Source organism: Seriola dumerili, unplaced genomic scaffold, assembly GCF_002260705.1.
Source record: "Seriola dumerili isolate Sdu_G_001 unplaced genomic scaffold, Sdu_1.0 BDQW01000035.1, whole genome shotgun sequence".
Taxonomy (NCBI): Eukaryota; Metazoa; Chordata; class Actinopteri; order Carangiformes; family Carangidae; genus Seriola; species Seriola dumerili.
Window position 1 is genome coordinate 4,764,744 of NW_019174290.1, and position 26,298 is coordinate 4,791,041.

Sequence of the window (26,298 nt, forward strand, 5' to 3'; positions counted from 1 at the left end):
TATGACTTTTTATGCCTTACTATACTATGACGTTTTTATGACTTTTTATGCCTTACTATACTATGACGTTTTTATGACTTTTTATGCCTTAATATACTATGTCATTTTTATGACTTTTTATGCCTTACTATACTATGACTATTTATGCCTTACTATACTATGACGTTTTTAAGACTTTTTATGCCTTACTATACTATGACGTTTTTATGACTTTTTATGCCTTAATATACTATGTCATTTTTATGACTTTTTATGCCTTACTCTACTATGACTATTTATGCCTTACTATACTATGATGTTTTTATAACTATTTATTCCTTACTATACTATGACGTTTTTATGACTTTTTACGCCTTACTATACTATGTTGTTTTAATGGCTTTTTATGACTTAATATACAATGACTTTTTTTGCCTTAATATACTATGTTGTTTTTATGGCTTTTTATGCCTTAATATACTATGACTATTTATGCCTTACTATACTATGTCGTTTTTATGACTTTTTATGCCTCACTATACTATGACTTTTTATGCCTTACTATACTATGTCGTTTTTATGACTTTTTATGCCTCACTATACTATGACTTTTTATGCCTTACTATACTATGTCGTTTTTATGACTTTTTATGCCTCACTATACTATGACTTTTTATGCCTTACTATACTATGTCGTTTTTATGACTTTTTATGCCTCACTATACTATGACTTTTTATGCCTTACTATACTATGTCGTTTTTATGACTTTTTATGCCTCACTATACTATGACTTTTTATGCCTTACTATACTATGTCGTTTTTATGACTTTTTATGCCTCACTATACTATGACTTTTTATGCCTTACTATACTATGTCGTTTTTATGACTTTTTATGCCTCACTATACTATGACTTTTTATGCCTTACTATACTATGTCGTTTTTATGACTTTTTATGCCTCACTATACTATGACTTTTTATGCCTTACTATACTATGTCGTTTTTATGACTTTTTATGCCTCACTATACTATGACTTTTTATGCCTTACTATACTATGTCGTTTTTATGACTTTTTATGCCTCACTATACTATGACTTTTTATGCCTTACTATACTATGTCGTTTTTATGACTTTTTATGCCTCACTATACTATGACTTTTTATGCCTTACTATACTATGTCGTTTTTATGACTTTTTATGCCTCACTATACTATGACTTTTTATGCCTTACTATACTATGTCGTTTTTATGACTTTTTATGCCTCACTATACTATGACTTTTTATGCCTTACTATACTATGTCGTTTTTATGACTTTTTATGCCTCACTATACTATGACTTTTTATGCCTTACTATACTATGTCGTTTTTATGACTTTTTATGCCTCACTATACTATGACTTTTTATGCCTTACTATACTATGTCGTTTTTATGACTTTTTATGCCTCACTATACTATGACTTTTTATGCCTTACTATACTATGTCGTTTTTATGACTTTTTATGCCTCACTATACTATGACTTTTTATGCCTTACTATACTATGTCGTTTTTATGACTTTTTATGCCTCACTATACTATGACTTTTTATGCCTTACTATACTATGTCGTTTTTATGACTTTTTATGCCTCACTATACTATGACTTTTTATGCCTTACTATACTATGTCGTTTTTATGACTTTTTATGCCTCACTATACTATGACTTTTTATGCCTTACTATACTATGTCGTTTTTATGACTTTTTATGCCTCACTATACTATGACTTTTTATGCCTTACTATACTATGTCGTTTTTATGACTTTTTATGCCTCACTATACTATGACTTTTTATGCCTTACTATACTATGTCGTTTTTATGACTTTTTATGCCTCACTATACTATGACTTTTTATGCCTTACTATACTATGTCGTTTTTATGACTTTTTATGCCTCACTATACTATGACTTTTTATGCCTTACTATACTATGTCGTTTTTATGACTTTTTATGCCTCACTATACTATGACTTTTTATGCCTTACTATACTATGTCGTTTTTATGACTTTTTATGCCTCACTATACTATGACTTTTTATGCCTTACTATACTATGTCGTTTTTATGACTTTTTATGCCTCACTATACTATGACTTTTTATGCCTTACTATACTATGTCGTTTTTATGACTTTTTATGCCTCACTATACTATGACTTTTTATGCCTTACTATACTATGTCGTTTTTATGACTTTTTATGCCTCACTATACTATGACTTTTTATGCCTTACTATACTATGTCGTTTTTATGACTTTTTATGCCTCACTATACTATGACTTTTTATGCCTTACTATACTATGTCGTTTTTATGACTTTTTATGCCTCACTATACTATGACTTTTTATGCCTTACTATACTATGTCGTTTTTATGACTTTTTATGCCTCACTATACTATGACTTTTTATGCCTTACTATACTATGTCGTTTTTATGACTTTTTATGCCTCACTATACTATGACTTTTTATGCCTTACTATACTATGTCGTTTTTATGACTTTTTATGCCTCACTATACTATGACTTTTTATGCCTTACTATACTATGTCGTTTTTATGACTTTTTATGCCTCACTATACTATGACTTTTTATGCCTTACTATACTATGTCGTTTTTATGACTTTTTATGCCTCACTATACTATGACTTTTTATGCCTTACTATACTATGTCGTTTTTATGACTTTTTATGCCTCACTATACTATGACTTTTTATGCCTTACTATACTATGTCGTTTTTATGACTTTTTATGCCTCACTATACTATGACTTTTTATGCCTTACTATACTATGTCGTTTTTATGACTTTTTATGCCTCACTATACTATGACTTTTTATGCCTTACTATACTATGTCGTTTTTATGACTTTTTATGCCTCACTATACTATGACTTTTTATGCCTTACTATACTATGTCGTTTTTATGACTTTTTATGCCTCACTATACTATGACTTTTTATGCCTTACTATACTATGTCGTTTTTATGACTTTTTATGCCTCACTATACTATGACTTTTTATGCCTTACTATACTATGTCGTTTTTATGACTTTTTATGCCTCACTATACTATGACTTTTTATGCCTTACTATACTATGTCGTTTTTATGACTTTTTATGCCTCACTATACTATGACTTTTTATGCCTTACTATACTATGTCGTTTTTATGACTTTTTATGCCTCACTATACTATGACTTTTTATGCCTTACTATACTATGTCGTTTTTATGACTTTTTATGCCTCACTATACTATGACTTTTTATGCCTTACTATACTATGTCGTTTTTATGACTTTTTATGCCTCACTATACTATGACTTTTTATGCCTTACTATACTATGTCGTTTTTATGACTTTTTATGCCTCACTATACTATGACTTTTTATGCCTTACTATACTATGTCGTTTTTATGACTTTTTATGCCTCACTATACTATGACTTTTTATGCCTTACTATACTATGTCGTTTTTATGACTTTTTATGCCTCACTATACTATGACTTTTTATGCCTTACTATACTATGTCGTTTTTATGGCTTTTTATGTCTTACTATACTATGACTATTTATGCGTTACTATACTATGTTGTTTTTATGACTTTTTATGCGTTACTATACTATGACTTTTTATACCTTACTATACTATGCCGTTTTTATGATTTTTTATGCCTTAATATACTATGTCTGTTTATGCCTTACTATACTATGACGTTTTTATAACTTTTTATGCCTTACTATACTATGACGTTTTTATGACTTTTTATGCCTTACTATACTATGACGTTTTTATGACTTTTTATGCCTTACTATACTATGACGTTTTTATGACTTTTTATGCCTTACTATACTATGACGTTTTTATGACTTTTTATGCCTTACTATACTATGACGTTTTTATGACTTTTTATGCCTTACTATACTATGACGTTTTTATGACTTTTTATGCCTTACTATACTATGACGTTTTTATGACTTTTTATGCCTTACTATACTATGACGTTTTTATGACTTTTTATGCCTTACTATACTATGACGTTTTTATGACTTTTTATGCCTTACTATACTATGACGTTTTTATGACTTTTTATGCCTTACTATACTATGACGTTTTTATGACTTTTTATGCCTTACTATACTATGACGTTTTTATGACTTTTTATGCCTTACTATACTATGACGTTTTTATGACTTTTTATGCCTTACTATACTATGACGTTTTTATGACTTTTTATGCCTTACTATACTATGACGTTTTTATGACTTTTTATGCCTTACTATACTATGACGTTTTTATGACTTTTTATGCCTTACTATACTATGACGTTTTTATGACTTTTTATGCCTTACTATACTATGACGTTTTTATGACTTTTTATGCCTTACTATACTATGACGTTTTTATGACTTTTTATGCCTTACTATACTATGACGTTTTTATGACTTTTTATGCCTTACTATACTATGACGTTTTTATGACTTTTTATGCCTTACTATACTATGACGTTTTTATGACTTTTTATGCCTTACTATACTATGACGTTTTTATGACTTTTTATGCCTTACTATACTATGACGTTTTTATGACTTTTTATGCCTTACTATACTATGACGTTTTTATGACTTTTTATGCCTTACTATACTATGACGTTTTTATGACTTTTTATGCCTTACTATACTATGACGTTTTTATGACTTTTTATGCCTTACTATACTATGACGTTTTTATGACTTTTTATGCCTTACTATACTATGACGTTTTTATGACTTTTTATGCCTTACTATACTATGACGTTTTTATGACTTTTTATGCCTTACTATACTATGACGTTTTTATGACTTTTTATGCCTTACTATACTATGACGTTTTTATGACTTTTTATGCCTTACTATACTATGACGTTTTTATGGCTTTTTATGCCTTACTATACTATGACTATTTACGCCTTACTATGTCATTTTCATAATTTTTTATGCCTCACTATACTATGTCGTTTTTATGACTTTTTATGTCTTACTATACTATGACTATTTACGCCTTACTATGTCATTTTTATAATTTTTTATGCCTCACTATACTATGTCGTTTTTATGGCTTTTTATGCCTTACTATACTATGACTTTTTATACCTTACTTACTTTAGTATGACTGTCAGTGTTTTGGAGTATTAAGACCCACAATGCAGACCTTCCAAAAGTGAAGGAGGAACGAGGTGTTTTATTAAACAACAACCAACACAAAATCCAACACAAACCAGCCAGGAACAAAAAAACAGAAAATCCAAGAACTAAAGAAAACACTGGAGATCAATGTACGGGAACGCTGGAGCGAAACAGTACAACTGGCAAAAACAGAATACAGGAAAAAACAGGTGATCAGATCTGGGCAGGTCAGACAATCTACTACGAGGGAAACAGGACAAAGACAGGAAGCAATCTCTAACATAAGACACACAAATTAAGTGATTTCAAAATAAAACAGGAAGTAAATCAAATCCAAAACAATCAAACACAAAGTGTCCAACAGTGTCAAAACAAAATGTGTCTGTCATTCCAACTATGACAGTCAAGGGTCGGATTCCAGATGACCCTTAGGCGGAACAGGAACACTGAGTCAGTTGGGTGGATAGGGAGGAGGAGGGATCCACGGAGAAGTGGACAGAGAGGAGAAAAATGGTGCTAGAGAAGGAGTTTGAGGGCAGGACAGACAGGCAGGGCAACTCGGAGGGACAGCTCTGAGTCCGAACAGACAGGCTGGGGAACCCAGGAGAATGGCCCAGAGGCCAGACAGGCTGGGGAAGCTGCATAAGAGGAAATCTGCCTGGGTGAAGGAGTGACCTCTCCGGAGGTCAAGCTGGAGACCGGCACCCAAGACTGTGTTTCTCTGGAGGACAAATGTGGGTCCCTTCGGGAAACTGAGTAGGAGGGCGACAATGAAGGCGGGTCCCCTTGGGAAGCTAAGCAGGAGGGTGATGACGAAGGCAGGTCCCCTCGGGAGGCCGATCTGGAGGGCCGAGCCATCAGTAGAGCCCTTCTGGAGGGTGAGCAGGAGACAGGTGTCGCTGGCACAGCCGCTCTGGGGGGAGAGCAGGAGGCGGTCAGACCACCATCAGGAGCAGGAAGCAGCTGAACTGCTGACTGGAAACCAGGATTTGATTTGGGCCAGATAACCAACTGAGAATCAGGTGCTGCTGACATCTGGACGGCCAACAGGAAATTAGGAAAGAGCAAAGAGTGGCTGGACTGGCAATGGGAAACCAAGAACTGATGTTGGCCAGACTGCAAACCAGAGATGAGGAACGGAAGATGGCCAGACCATTGTCTGGGGATCAGGAGCAGGGTTCGGCCAGATCACCAACAGGAGATCAGGCACAGGAGGTGGTGGAGTGACCCGGAGCTGATGTCGACCTGACCAGGAGCTGATGTTGACCGGACAGCAGACAGGGGATCAGGAGCTGGAATCAGCCAAGCTGTCAACAGGATATGAGAAGCAGGTGTTGGCCAGACCGCCGAATGCGAACCAGGAACCAATGTCAACTTTTTGTGCCTTACTATACTATGACATTTTTATGACATTTTATGCCTTACTATACTATAATGTTTTTGTGACATTTTATGCCTTACTATACTTTGACGTTTTTATGACATTTTATGCCTTACTATACTATGACGTTTTTATGCCATTTTATGCCTTACTATACTATTTTATGCCTTACTATACTATGACGATTTTATGACATTTTTTACCTTACTATATATGACTTTTTTACCTTACTATAGGCTATTAGACATTTTTATGCCTTACTATACTATGACGATTTTATGACATTTTTTCCCTTACTATATATGACTTTTTTACCTTACTATAGGCTATTAGACATTTTTATGCCTTACTATACTATGACGATTTTATGACATTTTTTCCCTTACTATATATGACTTTTTTACCTTACTATAGGCTATTAGACATTTTTATGCCTTACTATACTATGACGATTTTATGACATTTTTTCCCTTACTATATATGACTTTTTTACCTTACTATAGGCTATTAGACATTTTTATGCCTTACTATACTATGACGATTTTATGACATTTTTTCCCTTACTATATATGACTTTTTTACCTTACTATAGGCTATTAGACATTTTTATGCCTTACTATACTATGACGATTTTATGACATTTTTTCCCTTACTATATATGACTTTTTTACCTTACTATAGGCTATTAGACATTTTTATGCCTTACTATACTATGACGATTTTATGACATTTTTTCCCTTACTATATATGACTTTTTTACCTTACTATAGGCTATTAGACATTTTTATGCCTTACTATACTATGACGATTTTATGACATTTTTTCCCTTACTATATATGACTTTTTTACCTTACTATAGGCTATTAGACATTTTTATGCCTTACTATACTATGACGATTTTATGACATTTTTTCCCTTACTATATATGACTTTTTTACCTTACTATAGGCTATTAGACATTTTTATGCCTTACTATACTATGACGATTTTATGACATTTTTTCCCTTACTATATATGACTTTTTTACCTTACTATAGGCTATTAGACATTTTTATGCCTTACTATACTATGACGATTTTATGACATTTTTTCCCTTACTATATATGACTTTTTTACCTTACTATAGGCTATTAGACATTTTTATGCCTTACTATACTATGACGATTTTATGACATTTTTTCCCTTACTATATATGACTTTTTTACCTTACTATAGGCTATTAGACATTTTTATGCCTTACTATACTATGACGATTTTATGACATTTTTTCCCTTACTATATATGACTTTTTTACCTTACTATAGGCTATTAGACATTTTTATGCCTTACTATACTATGACGATTTTATGACATTTTTTCCCTTACTATATATGACTTTTTTACCTTACTATAGGCTATTAGACATTTTTATGCCTTACTATACTATGACGATTTTATGACATTTTTTCCCTTACTATATATGACTTTTTTACCTTACTATAGGCTATTAGACATTTTTATGCCTTACTATACTATGACGATTTTATGACATTTTTTCCCTTACTATATATGACTTTTTTACCTTACTATAGGCTATTAGACATTTTTATGCCTTACTATACTATGACGTTTTATGACTTTTTATGCCTTACTATACTATGACGTTTTTATGACATTTTATGCCATACTATACTATGACGTTTTTATGCCGTTATATGCCTTACTATACTATGACGTTTTATGACTTTTTATGCCTTACTATACTATGACGTTTTTGGGACATTTTTTACCTTACTATAGGCTATTAGATATTTATATGCCTTGCTATACTATGACGTTTTTATGACTTTTTATGCCTTGCTATACTATGACTATTTATGTCTTACTATACTATGCCATTTTTATGACTTTTTATGCCTTACTATACTATGACGTTTTTATCACCTTTTATGCATTACTATACCATCACGTTTTTATGCCATTTTATGCCTTACTATACTTTCACTTTTTATGCCTTACTATACCATCACGTTTTTATGCCATTTTATGCCTTACTATACTATGACGTTTTTATGCCATTTTATGTCTTACTATACTATGACATTTTTACCTTACTATACCATGACTTTTCATGCCTTAATATACTATGTCGTTTTTATGACTTTTTATGCCTTACTATACTATGAAGTTTTTATGCCTTACTATACTATGACATTTTTATGACTTTTTATGCCTTACTATACTATGACTATTTATGCCTTACTATTTTATGACGTTTTTATGACTTTTTATGCCTTGCTATACTATGACTATTTATGCCTTACTATACTATGACATTTTTATGACTTTTTATGCCTTACTATACTATGACTATTTATGCCTTACTATTTTATGACGTTTTTATGACTTTTTATGCCTTACTTTACTATGACGTTTTAATGACTATTTATGCCTCACTATACTATGACATTTTTATGCCCTACTTTACTATGACGTTTTTATGACATTTTATGCCATACTATACTACGACGTTTTTATGACTTTTTATGCCTTACTATACTATGACGTTTTTATGACTTTTTATGCCTTACTATACTATGACGTTTTTATGACATTTTTTACCTTACTATAGGCTATTAGACATTTATATGCCTTGCTATACTATGACGTTTTTATGACGTTTTATGCCTTTCTATACTATGACGTTTTTATGACTATTTATGCCTTACTATACTATGACGTTTTTATGACTTTTTATGCCTTATACTATGACGTTTTTATGACTTTTTATGCCTTACTATGCTGATGTTTTTATGACTTTTTATCTCTTACTATACTATGATTATTTATGCCTTATTATACTATGTCATTTTTATGACTTTTTATGCCTTACTATACTATGACGTTTTTATCACCTTTTATTCCTTACTATACTTTGACATTTTATGCCTTACTATACCATCACGTTTTTATGCCATTTTATGCCTTACTACACTATGATGTTATGACTTTTTATGCCTTACTATACTATGACGTTTTTATGACATTTTTTACCTTACTATAGGCTATTAGACATTTTTATGCCTTACTATACTATGAGGTTTTTATGAAATTTCATGCCTTACTATACTATGACGTTTTTATGCCATTTTATGCCTTACTACACTATGATGTTATGACTTTTTATGCCTTACTATACTATGACTTTTTATGCCTTAATATACTATGTCGTTTTTATGACTTTTTATGCCTTACTATACTATGACGTTTTTATGACTTTTTATGCCTTACTATACTATGTCGTTTTTATGACTTTTTATGCCTTAGTTTACTATGACGTTTTTATGCCTTTTTATGCCTTACTTTACTATGACGTTTTTATGCCATTTTATGCCTTGCTATACTATGACGTTTTTATGACATTTTTTACCTTACTATAGGCTATTAGACATTTATATGCCTTGCTATACTATGACGTTTTTATGAATTTTTATGCCTTACTATACTATGACGTTTTTATGACTTTTTATGCCTTACTTTACTATGACTTTTTATGTCTTACTATACTGACGTTTTTATGACTTTTTATGCCTTACTATACTATGACATTTTTATCACCTTTTATTCCATACTATACTTTGACTTTTTATGCCTTACTATACCATGACGTTTTTATGAAATTTTATGCCTTACTATACTGACGTTTTTATGCCATTTTTCTATTTTACTGTGACGTTTTATGCCTTACTATACTATGATGTTTTCTGATCTCTTTTACCTTATTATACTATAATGCTTTTGTGACATTTCATGCCTTACTATACTGTGACATTTTTATGTTTCTTACTTTACTATAACATGACCTTTTTATGACTTTTATAATTAACTATACTATGACATTTTATAATTCCTTAATATACTATGACATTTTTAAGCTTTACTATAGTATGATTTTTTTTACATGCCTTACTATAGTATGAGTATGACTTTGTGCTGGGGCGGCACGGTGGTGCGCCGATCACTTGGGCGGAAAAACAATACATAGAATACTACGTGCTCTTAATTTGAAAAGGCGTTGTCAGCAGGTGATAGCGTGTTTTCTGAAAGTGGCCGAGTGATACAAGTCGATTTTGGTTCAGTCTGGCGGAAAGTTTGTTTCAAAACTCTGAGTGTGTAAAATTCAAATCCACAAATGCTTTTTTGTAGCACAAATCGAAAATTGATTAACAAATGTCTGTTTGAAAGTTGATTATGTTAGGAAGATATTCACAAATACTTTCCATTAATTTGTAAATTAATGGAATGTATTCATAGATAATTTTTTATTTGTGGAATTTGTTTGTGAATTTTGCATATGTGGAAGTGACCATTATTTAGCAAAAGTTACATACTGTAGTCTCACTTGTGTGACAAAATCCTGATTATCCAGGTTATGTTTATTTCATTACCGTAATATTAATACTATTGCTGCTGTATGGATATACAAGCAGCATAATGTTGTAGCTGTTCAAGGTTATATACATTTAAATACTTTTTACAATATATCCTACATAAATAGATGATTGCAAGTTTCATATGTAAACTCTTAATTAGTAACTATAGATGTCAAATAAATATAGTGGAGTAAAATGTACACCTGCTTCCCCTGACATGCAGCTAAGTAAAAATATATACTTCAAGTACAAGTATCTCAAATTCACAACAAATAAAAATCAAAAGAAGCATGGAAAGCAAACAAAACCTCATGGTGTTCCCTCCTGACTCTTCTAAGGTGCATCATAACTGGCATGGCATCTGGAAGTATCGTGCTCTTCTACAATGACTTCAACAGGTGGCACCATGAGTACCAGACAAGGTACTGAACTGACAACAGCAACAAAACCTGACTGACAAAGTTGGACACGGATGAAGAACTCTTATCAAAGGCACTATTCTGTCTATCCTGATATCCTGAATGTATCTCACAGGAAAAAAAGAAATCTGTCCTGTTATAGTAAAAGAATCAAACTATTTTTAAAAAGGGGCATTGCTATATTTTGTAGATCAGATAGAAAATTTTCATATAAATCATAGGGTGGGGGTTATGTTACTGTACGGTTAAAAACAAATCTATTTTTAGCTGTAAGAGTCTATTTTCATCTCCTCCAGAAAAGAAAAGAGGGATTTATGGGGAGCTAGTGAAAACCTTTTCTCTTGACTTAAAAATCCAAATATTTGTGTACTTTAGGGTGAGTGATTTTTTTTTTTTTTTTTCTCTGTAGGTGTGTATGTGGGGAATAATTATAAAGCTATCATTCAATTTTAACATTTTGCCATTTTGGCAACAAAGCCGTTAGATATATGTTTGAATAAATAATAAATGTATTGGACAGAAGGATAAATGAAGAGGGAATATACATATATATAAATGTCTATATATATATACTGTTTAAATGTAGTCTTTCATATTTAAAATTTCCATTCCCTCTGTACCTCTGTGCTTGCTAAGCGATTGCGTTTCTGTGCATGGCTCACTGCTCATATAAAACACATCAGCGCAGATTTTCGCGTTATCATTTAATACTTTAAACATCAAAAACACAAAACTTCTCTGCATCAGTGATGTTGAAAATGAGCTTTACATAGAGGATGTCAGGAAAACTATGTTGAGGATTAAGCTTCATTCATTTACATTTCTCCTAAATGACTGAATAAACAAACTGAATCATTTTTTTCAAAATTGATTAATATCTGTGATGGAAAGAGTGAGGGTATGAGATCAAAATTTTTAGTACTTCATTAAATAAAAAATGTCATATCATACCTAGTTCCCAAGCCAGCTTAGCATCTTCAGAGTCCTCTTTGAGTCCTGTCTCCAAAGCAGCTAACAGCAAAGTGAGATGTGCAATGAAAGGAAGGACTTGCTGTGTTTCAGTCTGCGGTTCCTTCTTTTTTTTTCATCACAGCAGTGTAGATCACAGGATGAGTGATTATGTTAAGATGTGATTCAGCACTAAAATGGCAATGAGACATATTCCTTTGATCCTAAGTAAAATTTACGTCCACTTGTATCTTTGATTTTGAGGAAACATTCCTTTGAAGTTTGAGCTTTGGTGTGGTTTGAATCTCCAGTTATATGACAACTACTGTTATCTATCAACCATTATTTTTTTGCAATCATATTGGAGTGTTTTGTGTGCTGAGTTCTGACAATAAAATGGAATTTTATAACTTGAATTGTGCTAGATGTATTTTTCATTAGGTATCACTAAGACTTCATGGCACCCTCCAGTGGCCAGCCTCTGGTAAGACAAACACACAAACACATTCATTTCAAGTCTTTATTGCATTTTTTATTTTTTGCTCTCTGCTGTTTCAAAATAGTGGGACATTAAAAGCAGCCACTCTATGCCTATTAAAAACCATTTCTCCAGTTTGACACAGTTGATTTACCTGTTTTAAAACTGTCTTCATACAAATTCCCTTTACAAACTGCTATAACATTCTACTTCAACTACATAAGAGAAGCTAAATGACCAAATTAACTGTGTCTGTGTGTGTGTGTGGGGGGGTTGACTTACAGGGAGCCAGTAAAAGGGAGATGAGTATTCATGCAGCTGAAAGTTCTGAAGAGATAAAGAGACATGTTGAACCACAGGAGGAGTTAGCCCTACTAACACCAGCTGGGATAAATGCTGTGAAGTTTAAAACAGGTACAAACAAGGACAAAACAAAACACTTAGAAATGAATGTAGGATGCACAATTTTGGGATCCCATTTTTCAGCCAAGCTGGATTTCATAAAGGCATAATTAAGCTATGAGCTGTTAGCCAGTGGTGAGGCACAAACCTGTCACCTTGACAACACATTCATTCTTACTGTGTAAATCCAATGTATCGAAAAAAAAACATTGACTGAATATTTAGAGGAACTGTGTTGACGAGTTTGATGCAGTGTAGTGTCGTCATTGGGAACCAACTAAAACCAGTATGTGCATCTTGTCTGAGCAGTTTTAAAGTTGAAGCAATAAGCAGTTCAGCTTTGAGAAACAGGCCTACAGTTTAGTTTCATGTCTGTTGGATCCACAGTAGTTTGTCTAATTTTCTGTATTACAGTTATGACTTTGAGGGTCATGGCTGCTCAGACGCACACAGGCAAAAAACAAACCTTCAAGTTTCAGGTGGACAGCTAAGGTTCTTCATACTATATACAACTAGAGTTCACATACAATACATACAGTCAGTGTGTGAATGAATGTGTCAGTCAGTTACAGAGGGTGTACAAAATAATCTACCAAATGGACATTTACACATATTTGTTTTATTTGACTGGATTTTTGAGATACTCTCCTCTGAAATTTCTGGATGGAATTTTGTTTGTTGTACTTACAGCATGAAAGATTTACACTTAAAATATTCAACTGCAACATCTGTTTCCAGAAACAATGTTCTGGACAGTTTCTCTGTATAATTCACAGACCTCACTGCTGACATTCACAGGAGCCTTGTCTGAAGTACAAATTACTTCTGATTGATTTGTTTCCGTGAATTGTTGAGTATTGGGTATAGTGTTTCTGCTATAGGATCTTTTTTTTTTTTATTTTAACTCTGAGGACCACAAACAAAATTCTCAATGATATCTCATAACCGTTGCAAATTAACCCAAAACTATTTGCATGGCTAGACAACTCAAAAGCAGTGGTTCCCAACCTGTGGGTCAAGACAACCTAAAGCATCGCAGGATAAATCTGATAATTAAGATGAAAGAAAAACAGAAAAACACATTCAAACAATTAATTAGTTCATGGACAATTTTATATCCTCAGACCCCTGAATGTTTTTATATGAAACAATTTGAATCTTTGGTTGAAATGGTCACTATGCATAGACATGCAGTTTATGATGAGGAGTCAGTCAGAACTCCTTGTTTTGAGGGATCACAAGGCAAAAAGGTTGGGAGCAACTGCACAAGAAGCAACAGAAAGTTGTCTTGTTTTTTAAAGTTGCTGAAATGGTAAACAGGCTAAGTACTGCCTTACTTATTATTATAATTATCTGCTTGGTTCTTTGGTAGGTATTACCGTTATTTTGTCCAGCCTCTGTACATTATGTTTGCAGTAACACTTCATAGGAGTAGATTGCTGTTGCCAGAGAAAGTACTAATAGTGGTTATTGTTAGCTTAGTGATATATAATTGTACCAAGGGTTGTGCACTAAAGGTAGCTAGGCTAGCAAGTTGAGACGACTGATATGCTGAAATAGTTGTCTTATGGACAAAACTGTCTCTCTGCTAAATCAAAGGAACACCACATTGGGGTGTTTGTGTGTAATGAATATCTATTTACAAAAAGAGCCACAGGCAGTCAAAATGGGATAATAAATAAAGGAGAGAATTCACATTAATGTGATACAGTAACGCATGACTTCCAAAGACAACCACTCAGAACAGTGATATTCAATTCATTCCCTTTCTCCACATTCTCCATTAATAAATACAAACCTATATATACAATCAACAAACTCTTAGAAAATGCCTGGTATCCTCCATCTTGGAAAATGTGTGGGATAAGAATGAGAGGAAAAGATGTGGACACAGCAGTCACTGGCTCAGTTTACAGCTACTGGAAATGCTCATGGTGGATGTTAATTCTCCTCATCCCATGTCTAATGATACATACGTGACAAGTGGAGGGTGAACTTGGCTACAGAGCCCAGGCTTTTAAACCTTCTCCATGAGCTCTTCAGCAGGTAGAGGGCTGGGAGAAGGAGGGCCAGCTGGGGAGAGCGGGGTTGTGGATCTGGGAGGTGTAGAGGGAGGAGAAGGAAACAGGGTTGGATGGATTGGAGAAGGGGAGGAAGCTTCTTGTTTGGTCGGGGAAGAGAGAGGGAGGAATACAGCAGGTTTGACAGGGGAGATGGGGGAAGGGGAAGCTTGCTTTGTGGGAGAGGAAGACTGGGGTGTCACATCTTTGGTAGGAGAAGATGGGGAGGGACAGGAGACAGGTGTAGAGGGAGTTGTGCAGGTGAAAAGACCAAGAGTGCCTGAGGGTAAGGGAGCTTCTAGAGATAAGCAGGGAGCAGCAGAGGGTGATGTGGGTGATGTTCTTATTTCAGGAGGGAATGCTACCGGCAAAGAGGTGATAGGGAAAGTTTCAGTGGAGGGTGAAGGGGAGAACTGAAGCGAACTTACAGGAGCAGAGGGAGGGAGGTGAAGCTTAGAAGCTAATGGGTCATTTTCATTCTGGGGTTGAGAGCAGGGAGGATTAGAATCAGGCACAGCAGTCACGGTGGTCTTGCTGGGTGATGTCAGCTTGGCGGGTTTTGATACTTTGGTGCTTGACGCTTGTTTGGTTGGAGAAGCTGGTCCCGGCTTTGTCGGTGAGGCTGGTTTGATTGGGAGGGCAGATGGGACTTTGTTGCAAGCTGTTTGGGGGTCTGGACAACGACGGGCGGTGAGCTGGAAGGCCTCTTTATCTAGAGCTGTGTTCTGGCAAAACAGACAGACAGTCATCAGCTGGATACTCTTGTGCCTCTCAAGTTCAAATAATACCACTCAGGAGAGAAAAAGCGATACTGTGGGTCAATCTACACTGACAACAGAAAACCTCTAATTTAGCCTGAAGTTGTCCAGTGAATAACTGATCAGCTGAATGTTTGAAGATATTAAAATAGCAAACTCTTCATTAACTCATCATTAACTAATGACCCAGTTTTTGTGATTTCTTTGATTTAAATGAATAAACAACACACATGATGACACACTCTAATGGAAATGGACATGAATAACTGAAAGATGATTAAACAAGAAGACAGTATGGTTTGCACAGTGGACTGACCCCACAAGAAGGCAAATCAGATCATCAAGTGCTACTCTATGTGCAGAGGAAGGGCAAAGGAGAAAGTCTACGTTTACTTTTTCATTCAGCAGATGCATAGGTGGTGCTTTTGTCCTGAGTGAAGCCAATGATGCGTTTCTCACGTGGGACAGAGAACGAGTAAATGTTATGTTCCTCATTTGCCCTTGTGCTGAATCTCAGCAGCAGAACGGATGAGGCGTAGCGTTAAGTGTTAGTACATACCATTGCCTTGGAGCTAATTCAGAGGGACGTAATGCAGGGAGAGGGGAGAAGCAAAAAGGGACAGAGACTAGTCTTACTCACAGCTTCACAAAATAAAGTCAACACAACAAGCATGACGGCAAGTGGACAGTTGTTGTTCCAGCTCAGTGCTGATCTTTCATTTTTATCATTATTTTGGATCATTTCAACATTTTCCAAACCAAGTGGCCCGCAGATTTTGAAAAGACTAAGTTGGAACAAACTGTAAGAATTTCTATAAGTGACTAGTTCAGACAGATACACGTGTCAGTGAGTGTTTAGCTATATTTGGATAACTGTCAACAAAATGCAGTGGTAAGTGGGATTAAATGTGTTTTTGATTGTACTGATTTTAAAAGATGATGCTGGTCTTATTCTATATATTTCTTATCATCAACAAATCCCATTGTGGCCTGTTTAGCATAAGCCTGGTAGTTTATACTTCTGTGTCATAAAGCTCTGTTGTTGTCCAAAAACTGCTAAAAACACATAACGGAGTCACACTCTTGCATGGGGGAGATATTGTACTTCATTTCCATGTACATGGGTAGTGAAGTTTCTCTCACAGATACCATCCTGCTGCCATAAATACTCACCAGAGGCCCAAATGTATATTAATCCAGGGCTGATAGTCCAAATGCTATGTTTGCTAAAAACTACAGTACCAAGGAATGTTTTAGGAATGAGGCTGAGTGCCACAGACAGGTTAGGTATGTTACAAATTGTAGATTTTTATCTTTTCATGGGAGTTGTTGACAATAAGAAAAATATAGAATCCTGCCATCCTTATCCTTTTAAAATGTGCTGGGGAATCTTGTATCCAAGGCAATAAAGCCACACTGGTTTGCATCCTTCTCTGCTAATCTGAACTACAGAATAGTTCCAGCACAGTTTTTGATTTTCTCCACAAGGTGGCATCAGAGCACCATTAATATGTTACAAGTGCTGTTAGACCAAGTTTAGATTTATAGAAATTTACTGAAAGTTGATTTTAAGGAGCTATTTTCAATGAGATTACTAACAAACAATAATGGCAGAGAGGGAGGCAAATGACACTGCTCTTGCACTAGCTCGTATTGGCTGCCACTGTAAACATGCTAAACAACCTCAATCACAATGTGATTAAACAAACATCCTTCAAAACAGATGATAATTTTCACATCCCGTAAAAGTTGGTACAAATGGAATGAAATGTGACTGAAGGACCGAATGAGAAGTATGAAAAGAGTCAGGGGTAAATCCAGGACAGAGCGCCTTTTGGGAGAGAGTTAGTGTGGTCCACATCAGTTGGTTATTGTTACTGCAGCCGAGGGGCAGGGGGCCTGAGAAAGACACAGGAAGGAAGGGAAGGGAGGAAGGGAGAGTAGTAGGGGGTAGGAGCCGTTTCAGATGTGGGGAAGAGGGTGAGGGGAAGGGCGATGGCTGGAAAGGAAGAAGGGAGGCAGCGGGAGGGAGGGAGGGGTGAAGTGTGTACCCGGCTTTCAGCTCCAGGCGTCCCCTGTGGTCCTGGGTCGGGTGTGAGGGAGGGGTGAGGAAGAGGGAGGAGGAAGTGGATGGAGAGGAGGAGGGGCCGAGGCCAGGGCCCGTGTTTACACCTCAAACTGTCAAATGAAATTTACAACAAAATGAGGCTCTTTGCAGTAAAGAGGGGGATCAAATTAAATTTCTAATCAAAGAAACTTCCCCTTCCCCCCTTTTCCTGCCTTCGGTACAGACAGACAGACTGAAGAGAGTGCACGAGGCTGATGGGTGGTGTGACCTGATGAGATGAGGAGTGGAGGAAGTCAAACTGTACAACAGGAAATGATGCAAATGGGGCTTGAAACAGACAGGGTGGAAGGATGTGACTACAGGAATGACTTCACTGTTCTGTTCTTCCATCATTCCATCTCTAAAATCCTGTCTTACATGTTCACAGCAGCATAAGTTGCTTATAACTTGTATGTAATGTCTTTTTCAACCATGATTGAGGCCAGATATTCTATCCCAGGGATCAAGTGAGTGCAAGATTCATATAAAGTAGAAAGTAGAAGAAGCTCAGTCGTCTTTATGTGGGTCAAACATTCGCTGTCACGCTGTCAACGTTTGGAAAAAGGCCTGACCTGTTCAAGCCACTGCATGACCCCGTTAGTGACGACTAAACCCACGTCAAAACATCAATATTAGAGATTTAAGAGGTAACTGAAAGCTAACATGACCTCATGAAGGTCAAACTATCAAAAACAGTGCTGCAGTAAATCTCAGAAGATTGGGCAAAAAAAAATGGTTGTGAATGTTTTTGGGTGCTTACCATGATGACCGCCACACCAGCTGTGGTGTTGTTGTGCTTTGGCGCAGTGTTAAAGTGCGTCTGCAGTTTACCTGTCACCTCCATCTTCATGTTGTTCTCCATAACTGCATCGTCCTACATAAACGCACACAAACATGTAAAGTGTACAATGGTTTCATGCACAGGAAACCTGAACCTGAATCTTAATGCACAAATCTCAAATGTTTCCGTTCACACATACAGTACTGCGCAAACGTTTCAGGCACCAAAGGTACAGTGAGCATGCTTTCAAAATGAATGTTTTATCTAACAATTAACTTTATGCAAAGTGCAGTGAACAGAAAAATCCTTTATCAGATCAATATTTGGTGATTTCCCTTTGTCTAAAATAGTTTTTCAAGGAATTTGGCTGATCCAGTCATCTTGGCGAACTTGCCACAGGTCTTCTCTCTCTTCATGTAATCCCAGACTGACTCTGAGATCAGGGCTCTGTGGGGGCCAGACCATCAGGTGCAGGACTCCTTGCTCTTCTTGTCTCTGAAGATAGTTCTTTATGACTCTAGCTATGAATCTTTAGTGAAGGTTAAAGCAGGGAGACGACTGTCAGCCAGCCTTATCTTGCCATCACACCGAGGCTCCACCTCTCTCCCTCACTATTATCTGGTGATTCCACTTGGTTGTGTGCATGGGCTTTCTTGTCATTCAGTGATCATCTTAACTGAAGAACATTAAACATCATTTAGCAACTTTGCCCCGCCACTGGTGTCAAGGCCCCGTCTAAGGCTCCTCCAAAGGGATCTCAAATTGGCTGCTATTCATCAAGTATTTGTTAAATTAGGCTTCTGCATTCATGTTAATCTGGGTTCTCCTGATTGAAGTATGCTGAGGGTCATTGTCAAGCTGCAGAATGAATCTGGAAAACATCGGACGCCTCCCTGATGGTGTTGTGTGACAGATAAGATTCTACACATCCAAAGCGCCTAAACCTTTTGCACAGTATTGTACATGAAAATATACACAAACAGTGTTATACAATACCGTGACCCATGGGTGGGAGAGGACATCTTGTGCTGTGTATCGAGCCTCCATGTTGACCTGCAGCATCTTTCCAATCAGCTCCTGAAACAGAACACACTACAGTTTAGGGCAATATCAAAGCCATTGGGCCATAATTAATTATTATTGACTTTTAGATGTATGTGAATAAATGATCATATTGTGCTATTGTTCTACACAACTCTGCTATGCAAATTATCCATTCCAAGTAAACTGCTGCTGCAAATAAAAACAAAACAATTGGTTACTGATGTTTTTGTTCTGTGTTTGGTGCTGGCAGTTTTGCAACAGCTTTTTTTTTTGTTGTTGCTGCTGAAAACAGCTGCCCTTGTGGCCGATAACGACGCTGATTGTAATAAAACAGGAAAGTCATGGGTCATAAAACCAAAACAATGAGCCGATAAACATGGAGCAGGGGAAACTGTGGAGTTAAGTGATAACTGACTAACACCCTTCACATTGCTCACAGTCTTTTGGTACATTGTTGATGCAAAAATCTAAATTAGTGTATCTTTAAGTATATTATGTGTGTATTATGTTTACCATACACTTTGTATATTGCTATAAAATATCGTGGCAACCATGTTTCTCACCTCTCCGAGGGTAAAGCCACAGACAACGAAGTTGATGTACATGCTTTCACACATGTGCTCACAAAGTAAACACACAGTGTCTGGATTAATATCCTCCCTTAAATTTACATCTGCACAGCTTCAGAATGTGCAAGTCGTGTCATGCTGTGGTGTCTATAACTGTGCACTTGTCTGCAGTGACAGGCCACTGTAATAGCAGTGGGTTTAATTAGCAGTTTGGTCTGGCATGCTGAGCGTGGGCTGTCACCTTAATACATGACATTAATTTAGTGGGCTGGAGGGGTTTCTGTCCGTCAGCAGACAATAGTCATTAATGGAGCGGCTTCACATGGTGTGTGTGTGTGTGTGTGTTTAAACTATGTAACATTTAATATCTGTTTCAGACTTCTTACTGATGCTGCATTCAGTTCAAGGTAAAATGGTAACCCTCCAAAGAAGGGAGTCAATATAATATCATCTAAAGTCACATAAATAAACTGTTGGTGTGTGAGTGCCAGGGGTCCCCACCTTGGCTGAGTCGGTGATGTTGTCCCAGTAAGGACTGGGGAAGTCTAGTCGCCCCAGAAGGATCTGGTCAAACAGGTCCTCTTGCAAGTTACTCTCACTACATGGAACGACACACACAAACACTCGTCTTATTCAGCACACATGGCATAACTACATATCTACATGATATGTTTATTATAATAACCATGAAGTACAACTGATTAAACATGGATCACAATAATTTAGGTCAAATCCCTTTCACTCTATTATTGCTGGATGACAATAGCTTAATTAGCCAGCAGGTAAGAAAAACAAATTCCAAAATGAATGTGATTGAACTCCTCTTAACATGATCCATGGCTGACACCTTTACTCAACATTGTATCTATTGCTTAAAACTGAAAACTATCACACTTGTTTAATAGTAACAGATAAAGCTTGACGTGGATGGAACAAGTACCTTCTAAACGGAGGGAAGCCACACAGAAGGATGTAGGTGATGACACCTGCAGCCCAGATATCCACCTTCAGACCATAACTGTGAAAAGAGATGAAAATGTCACTGAAGCACTAAATGTACCCAAATATCTGAATAACAGCAAACCACTTCCATCTTCCATCATCTCAGTGTTACAAACACAGAAGCTGACTGACTGGACATAAAGCAACAACATGAAGTACATACTGACATTTTGGAAAGACAAGGCTTTCAATCTACTATAATGATGATGATGTGGAAGTAAATATACCAGACACATGGTTTGTGTTTCTTTATTCAGCACCATTCGCCTTTCAATCTCCAGACAGCTGATTACAACACAGCCGTACTGCAGACCCTCATTTCTACTCTGCTGTTGTACGTAGAACAGATGTTTCCCCTTAAAACCAACTCACAGATCAGTAGAAACATACATGTTTCTCTATAACGAGCACCGTCCCCAGTGAAAACCAAAAGCCTCACATGCTGCCAAAATACTCGGCTTACCCAGACTCTGCGATGATTTCTGGAGCCACATATGTAGGAGTGCCACATACGGTATACAGGGGTCCCTCCACGACTGTGGCCAGGCCAAAGTCCCCAAGCTTCAGTGACTTGGTGCCATCTGGGTACTCAAACACCTAGAATCAGAGTGCATGCTCAGTTGAGGCCCGCTGAGCAGTTGGAGTAGGGAAAAAAAGAATGTTGTGTGTATGTGAATGTATACCAGCAGGTTCTCTGGTTTAATATCTCTGTGGACGATGTTCATGCTGTGCAGGTACTTCAGAGCTCCGGCGAGGTTGTACACCATGATGCTGGCGTCTCTTTCTGTGTATTTGGCCGAGGAGGTGATGGCATCAAATAAATCCCCTCCCTGCGCCGGTAATAAACACACTGGTTACATATTAAAACACACACAGACACGAGGAGTGCGCACTGATACTGACACAGAGTTGGCCTGTACTGTACCTTGACAAGCTCCATAACCAGGTACAGTTCAGAGGGAGTGTCCACCTCCTCAATCAACATGATGATGTTGGGGTGTTTCACTTTCCGCAGCACTGCCACCTCATTCTCGATGAGGTGCTCCTGGAAACACACAACCCACATAGATAATCAAAGCGAGCCTGTTACTGTGCACTCCAGCACACAGGATTTACACTGAGCCATTATGCTCATAAAAAAGAAAGTGCTTTGTTGATTGACTCTGAATTGGTGTCAAGGGTGTGTGATTCAGAGTGTGTCATTGTGTGCATGTGAAAGTGTGAAGATAATTTGAGTTAAGTGATAAATAAAACATTGCCAACCTAATCTAACCGTGAGGGATAAGAGGATCAGAGACACAAAGGTAACACTGTATTCTACGTGGGTGTTAATAATGCACAGTGGAACACTAACATATGACCGCTTCCTTACAACTGTGTGAGTGTGTGTGCGTGCGTGTGTGTCTGTATGTGTAAAAAAGTCTGACGGTAAAATACAGAAAGAAGAGAGTGGAAATAGAAGATGATGAAAAAAGAAGGACAGAGTGAAACCTTTCCACTGCACTTGGCCTTGTCGATGATCTTCAGTGCAAACTCTTTTCCTGTGGACCTGAACAGAAACAGTGCAGTTAGGGCCAACAATACAAACAGCACTGACGCCACAACACTGTAATTGAAATCAAGCACCCACCACAGAGCATCATTTACAGTGTGCAAGAGCACAGCCACGAAGCTATTTGAAAGGTATGTTGGCTGTACGAGCCAAGTTTATACAATGAACAGAGATGCAGTGCAGATACAGGCAGGCTCAACAAGAACATGAGAACACATACTTGAAGAGTAATTTAACACCAGGCTGAAGATCAGTGTTTCACTGCCATCTCTGGTTGAAAGTCTCAAGTTTGTTCCACCTTAGACAACACCCAGTGTTACTGCTGGGTCAAAAGTGCTCTGTTACACCCATAACCACAGCCAACAGTGATTGCACAGTGTACTGACACAGCCTGGAGTACACTTCTACATCACTGCAGCGAGTGGAGAATTTAAACCACTGGAGGCCAGCAAAAACAAGGTTTTCAGTTCAGGGGGTTTTAAGTTACTTGCAAGTTTATCCTTGCAAAAATATACATAAAGTAAAGGCTGCAACGCAAGAGCAATGTTCAGATGAGTAAGTCCCTATTCTGTTAAAATCTCATGCTTTACCAACATGACGATGTACCTGTATTCACATGAACATGCAAGTGATGCAGTACACATTCCTTCCAACAGATTCACACTATTCCACTGACTAAGAAATGTAGCAATGCACCAGCCAAGGGCAGGGAAGTAGAGGACTGCCAGCTGATGTTAAGAGATGTATGGACAGCTCTACATAAATAATGGGAATTTCAAAATATCTGAGCATGGAAGTTCATTCTTGACCATTGGAAACAGTGTGTGTAGCTTTCAACTACACCTCACCGTCTTAATTCAAGGCAGACTGAAAGCAAAGAAAGCTATTCAACAATACTTTTGTGCTAAGATTGTTATGGCTTTGTAAATGTTTTTTTTTTTTGGAGGCTTACTGGGCCTCACAGGGCATCTTTCAGTACTTTCCAGGTAGGTGCATCAGATTATGAGAGCACACATTGACAGGCCTGCTGTCATCACCATCTCCCCTGTCTGCCTGGGCAGTGTGTTGACTCAGAGATTAAAAGGCTAATGAAGTGAATTCACCGCTGGGTTTAATCCATGGGATATTTCTGTCTCTACAATGCCTGTCATCAGGACTTAAACACCCTGATGGAGCAGTTGATACACGTGATGCACATCTCATTAAGCAGTGCAACAAGGCACACTGCTGTGCTCCACTGCAGCCAGCTGCCAACTGTGCATTAAACACTTCCAGTCTGATTAAATGTGTTTCACGTACCTCTCCACACACTCCTTGACCACAGCAAAGTTGCCATCTCCAATGACCTTCCCAACTTTGTATTTTTCCAAAATGGTGGAGGCAGGCAGGTAACGGTTACCATTAACTGCTAAGGAGAGATGAAGGTTAGAACAGGCGACAGACCGGCCCTGCCGTTCAATAGAAACAAAGGAGCTTTGGCAGAAACTCAACCGGTTCTCAGACTGAATTAAGGACCCACATGCTGTGACACAAAAAAACATACTCACTGGAATCAACATGCCAAATGATCTCTACAAGTCCTCCTGCAGCAGTTAGAGAGCTGAGAAGCAATATTATGTCCCCACACACACACACACACAGCCGTGAAATCATTAAGTTCAGTATTTGCTCACACAGCAATGGACTATTTCACACTTATCTTGAAAATGTGGCTAAGTGAGCCACTTTTGTTGGGTAAGCAAATTCTCTAATCTGCTGCAAGGGGACAAGATGACTATCGTTTAAATGTTACTCAATGTCACTGTCAGCCAGGAGAAGAGAGGAGAGGAGGGGAAGGAATGGGAGGAGAGGAGAGGAGGAGAGGATGTACCCTCTGGACTCAGTCGATTGCTTTGCTCTTGGTGGTTGTTCAACGAGCCATTTACATTTGGGGAGGAACTGTGATGTGATGGAGGTATCTGCAGGATGTAAAAAGAAACAAAAATAGAGATGAGCACCTGGCCTAAAGCAAAAACAAGTAGACAAATCACCATGGCAACCTTCAGCTTTAAAAACACCCACAAAACATGCTGTACATGGGTAAAACATAGCTAGTTCATATTGGTGGGTGACTTTTCTTCGTGGCTCAGATTAAAGATTTTTTTTACATGCTTCAGATGGCACAAAAAAGGAGACTAGCAAATAAACATCATATCCATGACATGATTTAGCAAGATACCCAGAATAAAGCTAAATTAATGCCTACTCATATTAAAAAGTTCCAACAACTGAAGAGTTACACAACCTGTGACTATTTGACATGGTGAGATACTCTTTAAGGATTGCAGCTCACAGAAATAACAGCACAGCCTGCGCATTAATCCTAAAATAAAAAAATATTATTATTCAAATAGTGAGCAAGGTCTAAAATAAGCTTGCCCTTCAAAGTGGACAAGGTGTCAGAGCTGCTGGAATAGATCTCCTCCATAACCACTTATCATCACTGCACATAAAAGCGTTATAGCTCTAAATGAATGATACATTTGTTAAGAGGGTCATTTCTGTGCAGTGGCAATTCTGACATCTTATGGCTATATTTTTGAAAGCAGTGGTTCTGTACCTCACTGCACCATGATGTACATTATCTTACAGTAAGGATCTATTATTTATTCTAAAAGCATAGTGCTTTGGACCAAAGTAGAAGGTGTGAGAGTTTCAAGGTCTCTTTTACAACTGGGTACATAAAAAAGCTTTTTCCTCTTATAAATAACTTTTTCATGTGGCTTTAGTTTACCAATCCACCTCCACATTTCAAAGAGGGTGAATGAGAGAGAGAAAATATGTCATTAACATCCTTGCACTTTCTCATTTAGTTTTTTTTCCAAATAATTCTGCTCTACTAACCCTCTTTACCAGCGAATTTTAAAGCCGTCAGTAAATCATAAAAATCGAATATCCTGCCAAATTAATATGGGTGGATAAGTCTTTGACTGGGCTTAGAGAGGAACAGTGGCTCTCTGGAGGAGGTTTGCCAGCTGGCTGCAGCAGTTACACACTCTGTAGTTTGGGACTAACACACATCTTACAGAAGAACCCATCAATAAATCAGATTAATATCCCAGACTCTACCAAAGATACATCATAGAGCTGCAACACAGGCTACATGGCTGTCAGTCGGTGACTTGATGACTTGACATAGATTTATTTCATCACTGTGTATTAAGTAGGTCGG

The 26,298-nt window shown here is 36.9% G+C and overlaps 2 protein-coding genes across 13 annotated transcripts in view; one reads left to right on the forward strand and one right to left on the reverse strand.

Moving 5' to 3' along the window:
- Nucleotides 1–12,750, forward strand: part of lrba (LPS responsive beige-like anchor protein) — a 199,084-nt gene extending 186,334 nt beyond the window's left edge. For all 5 annotated transcript variants that reach the window (XM_022738141.1, XM_022738143.1, XM_022738144.1 and 2 more), the window contains one exon: nucleotides 11,306–12,750. In XM_022738141.1, coding sequence (XP_022593862.1) covers nucleotides 11,306–11,396 — 91 coding nt within the window. In that variant the 3' untranslated portion in view covers nucleotides 11,397–12,750. The remainder of the gene's footprint in view (nucleotides 1–11,305) is intronic.
- Nucleotides 12,751–12,862: 112 nt separating this feature from the next.
- Nucleotides 12,863–26,298, reverse strand: part of dclk2 (doublecortin like kinase 2) — a 42,649-nt gene continuing 29,213 nt past the window's right edge. For 4 of the 8 annotated variants that reach the window (XM_022738152.1, XM_022738149.1, XM_022738150.1 and 1 more), the window contains 12 exons: nucleotides 24,958–25,045; nucleotides 24,387–24,495; nucleotides 23,027–23,084; nucleotides 22,461–22,580; nucleotides 22,219–22,365; nucleotides 21,999–22,132; nucleotides 21,474–21,551; nucleotides 21,035–21,131; nucleotides 19,917–19,997; nucleotides 18,900–19,013; nucleotides 15,191–15,999; nucleotides 12,863–13,139 (listed from right to left, as the gene is read on the reverse strand). In XM_022738152.1, coding sequence (XP_022593873.1) covers nucleotides 15,232–15,999; nucleotides 18,900–19,013; nucleotides 19,917–19,997; nucleotides 21,035–21,131; nucleotides 21,474–21,551; nucleotides 21,999–22,132; nucleotides 22,219–22,365; nucleotides 22,461–22,580; nucleotides 23,027–23,084; nucleotides 24,387–24,495; nucleotides 24,958–25,045 — 1,794 coding nt within the window. In that variant the 3' untranslated portion in view covers nucleotides 12,863–13,139; nucleotides 15,191–15,231. Of the gene's footprint in view, nucleotides 13,140–15,190; nucleotides 16,000–18,899; nucleotides 19,014–19,916; nucleotides 19,998–21,034; nucleotides 21,132–21,473; nucleotides 21,552–21,998; nucleotides 22,133–22,218; nucleotides 22,366–22,460; nucleotides 22,581–23,026; nucleotides 23,085–24,386; nucleotides 24,496–24,957; nucleotides 25,046–26,298 lie in introns of those variants that run through there. The other 4 variants (XM_022738154.1, XM_022738151.1, XM_022738148.1 and 1 more) reach the window with 2 other exon arrangements.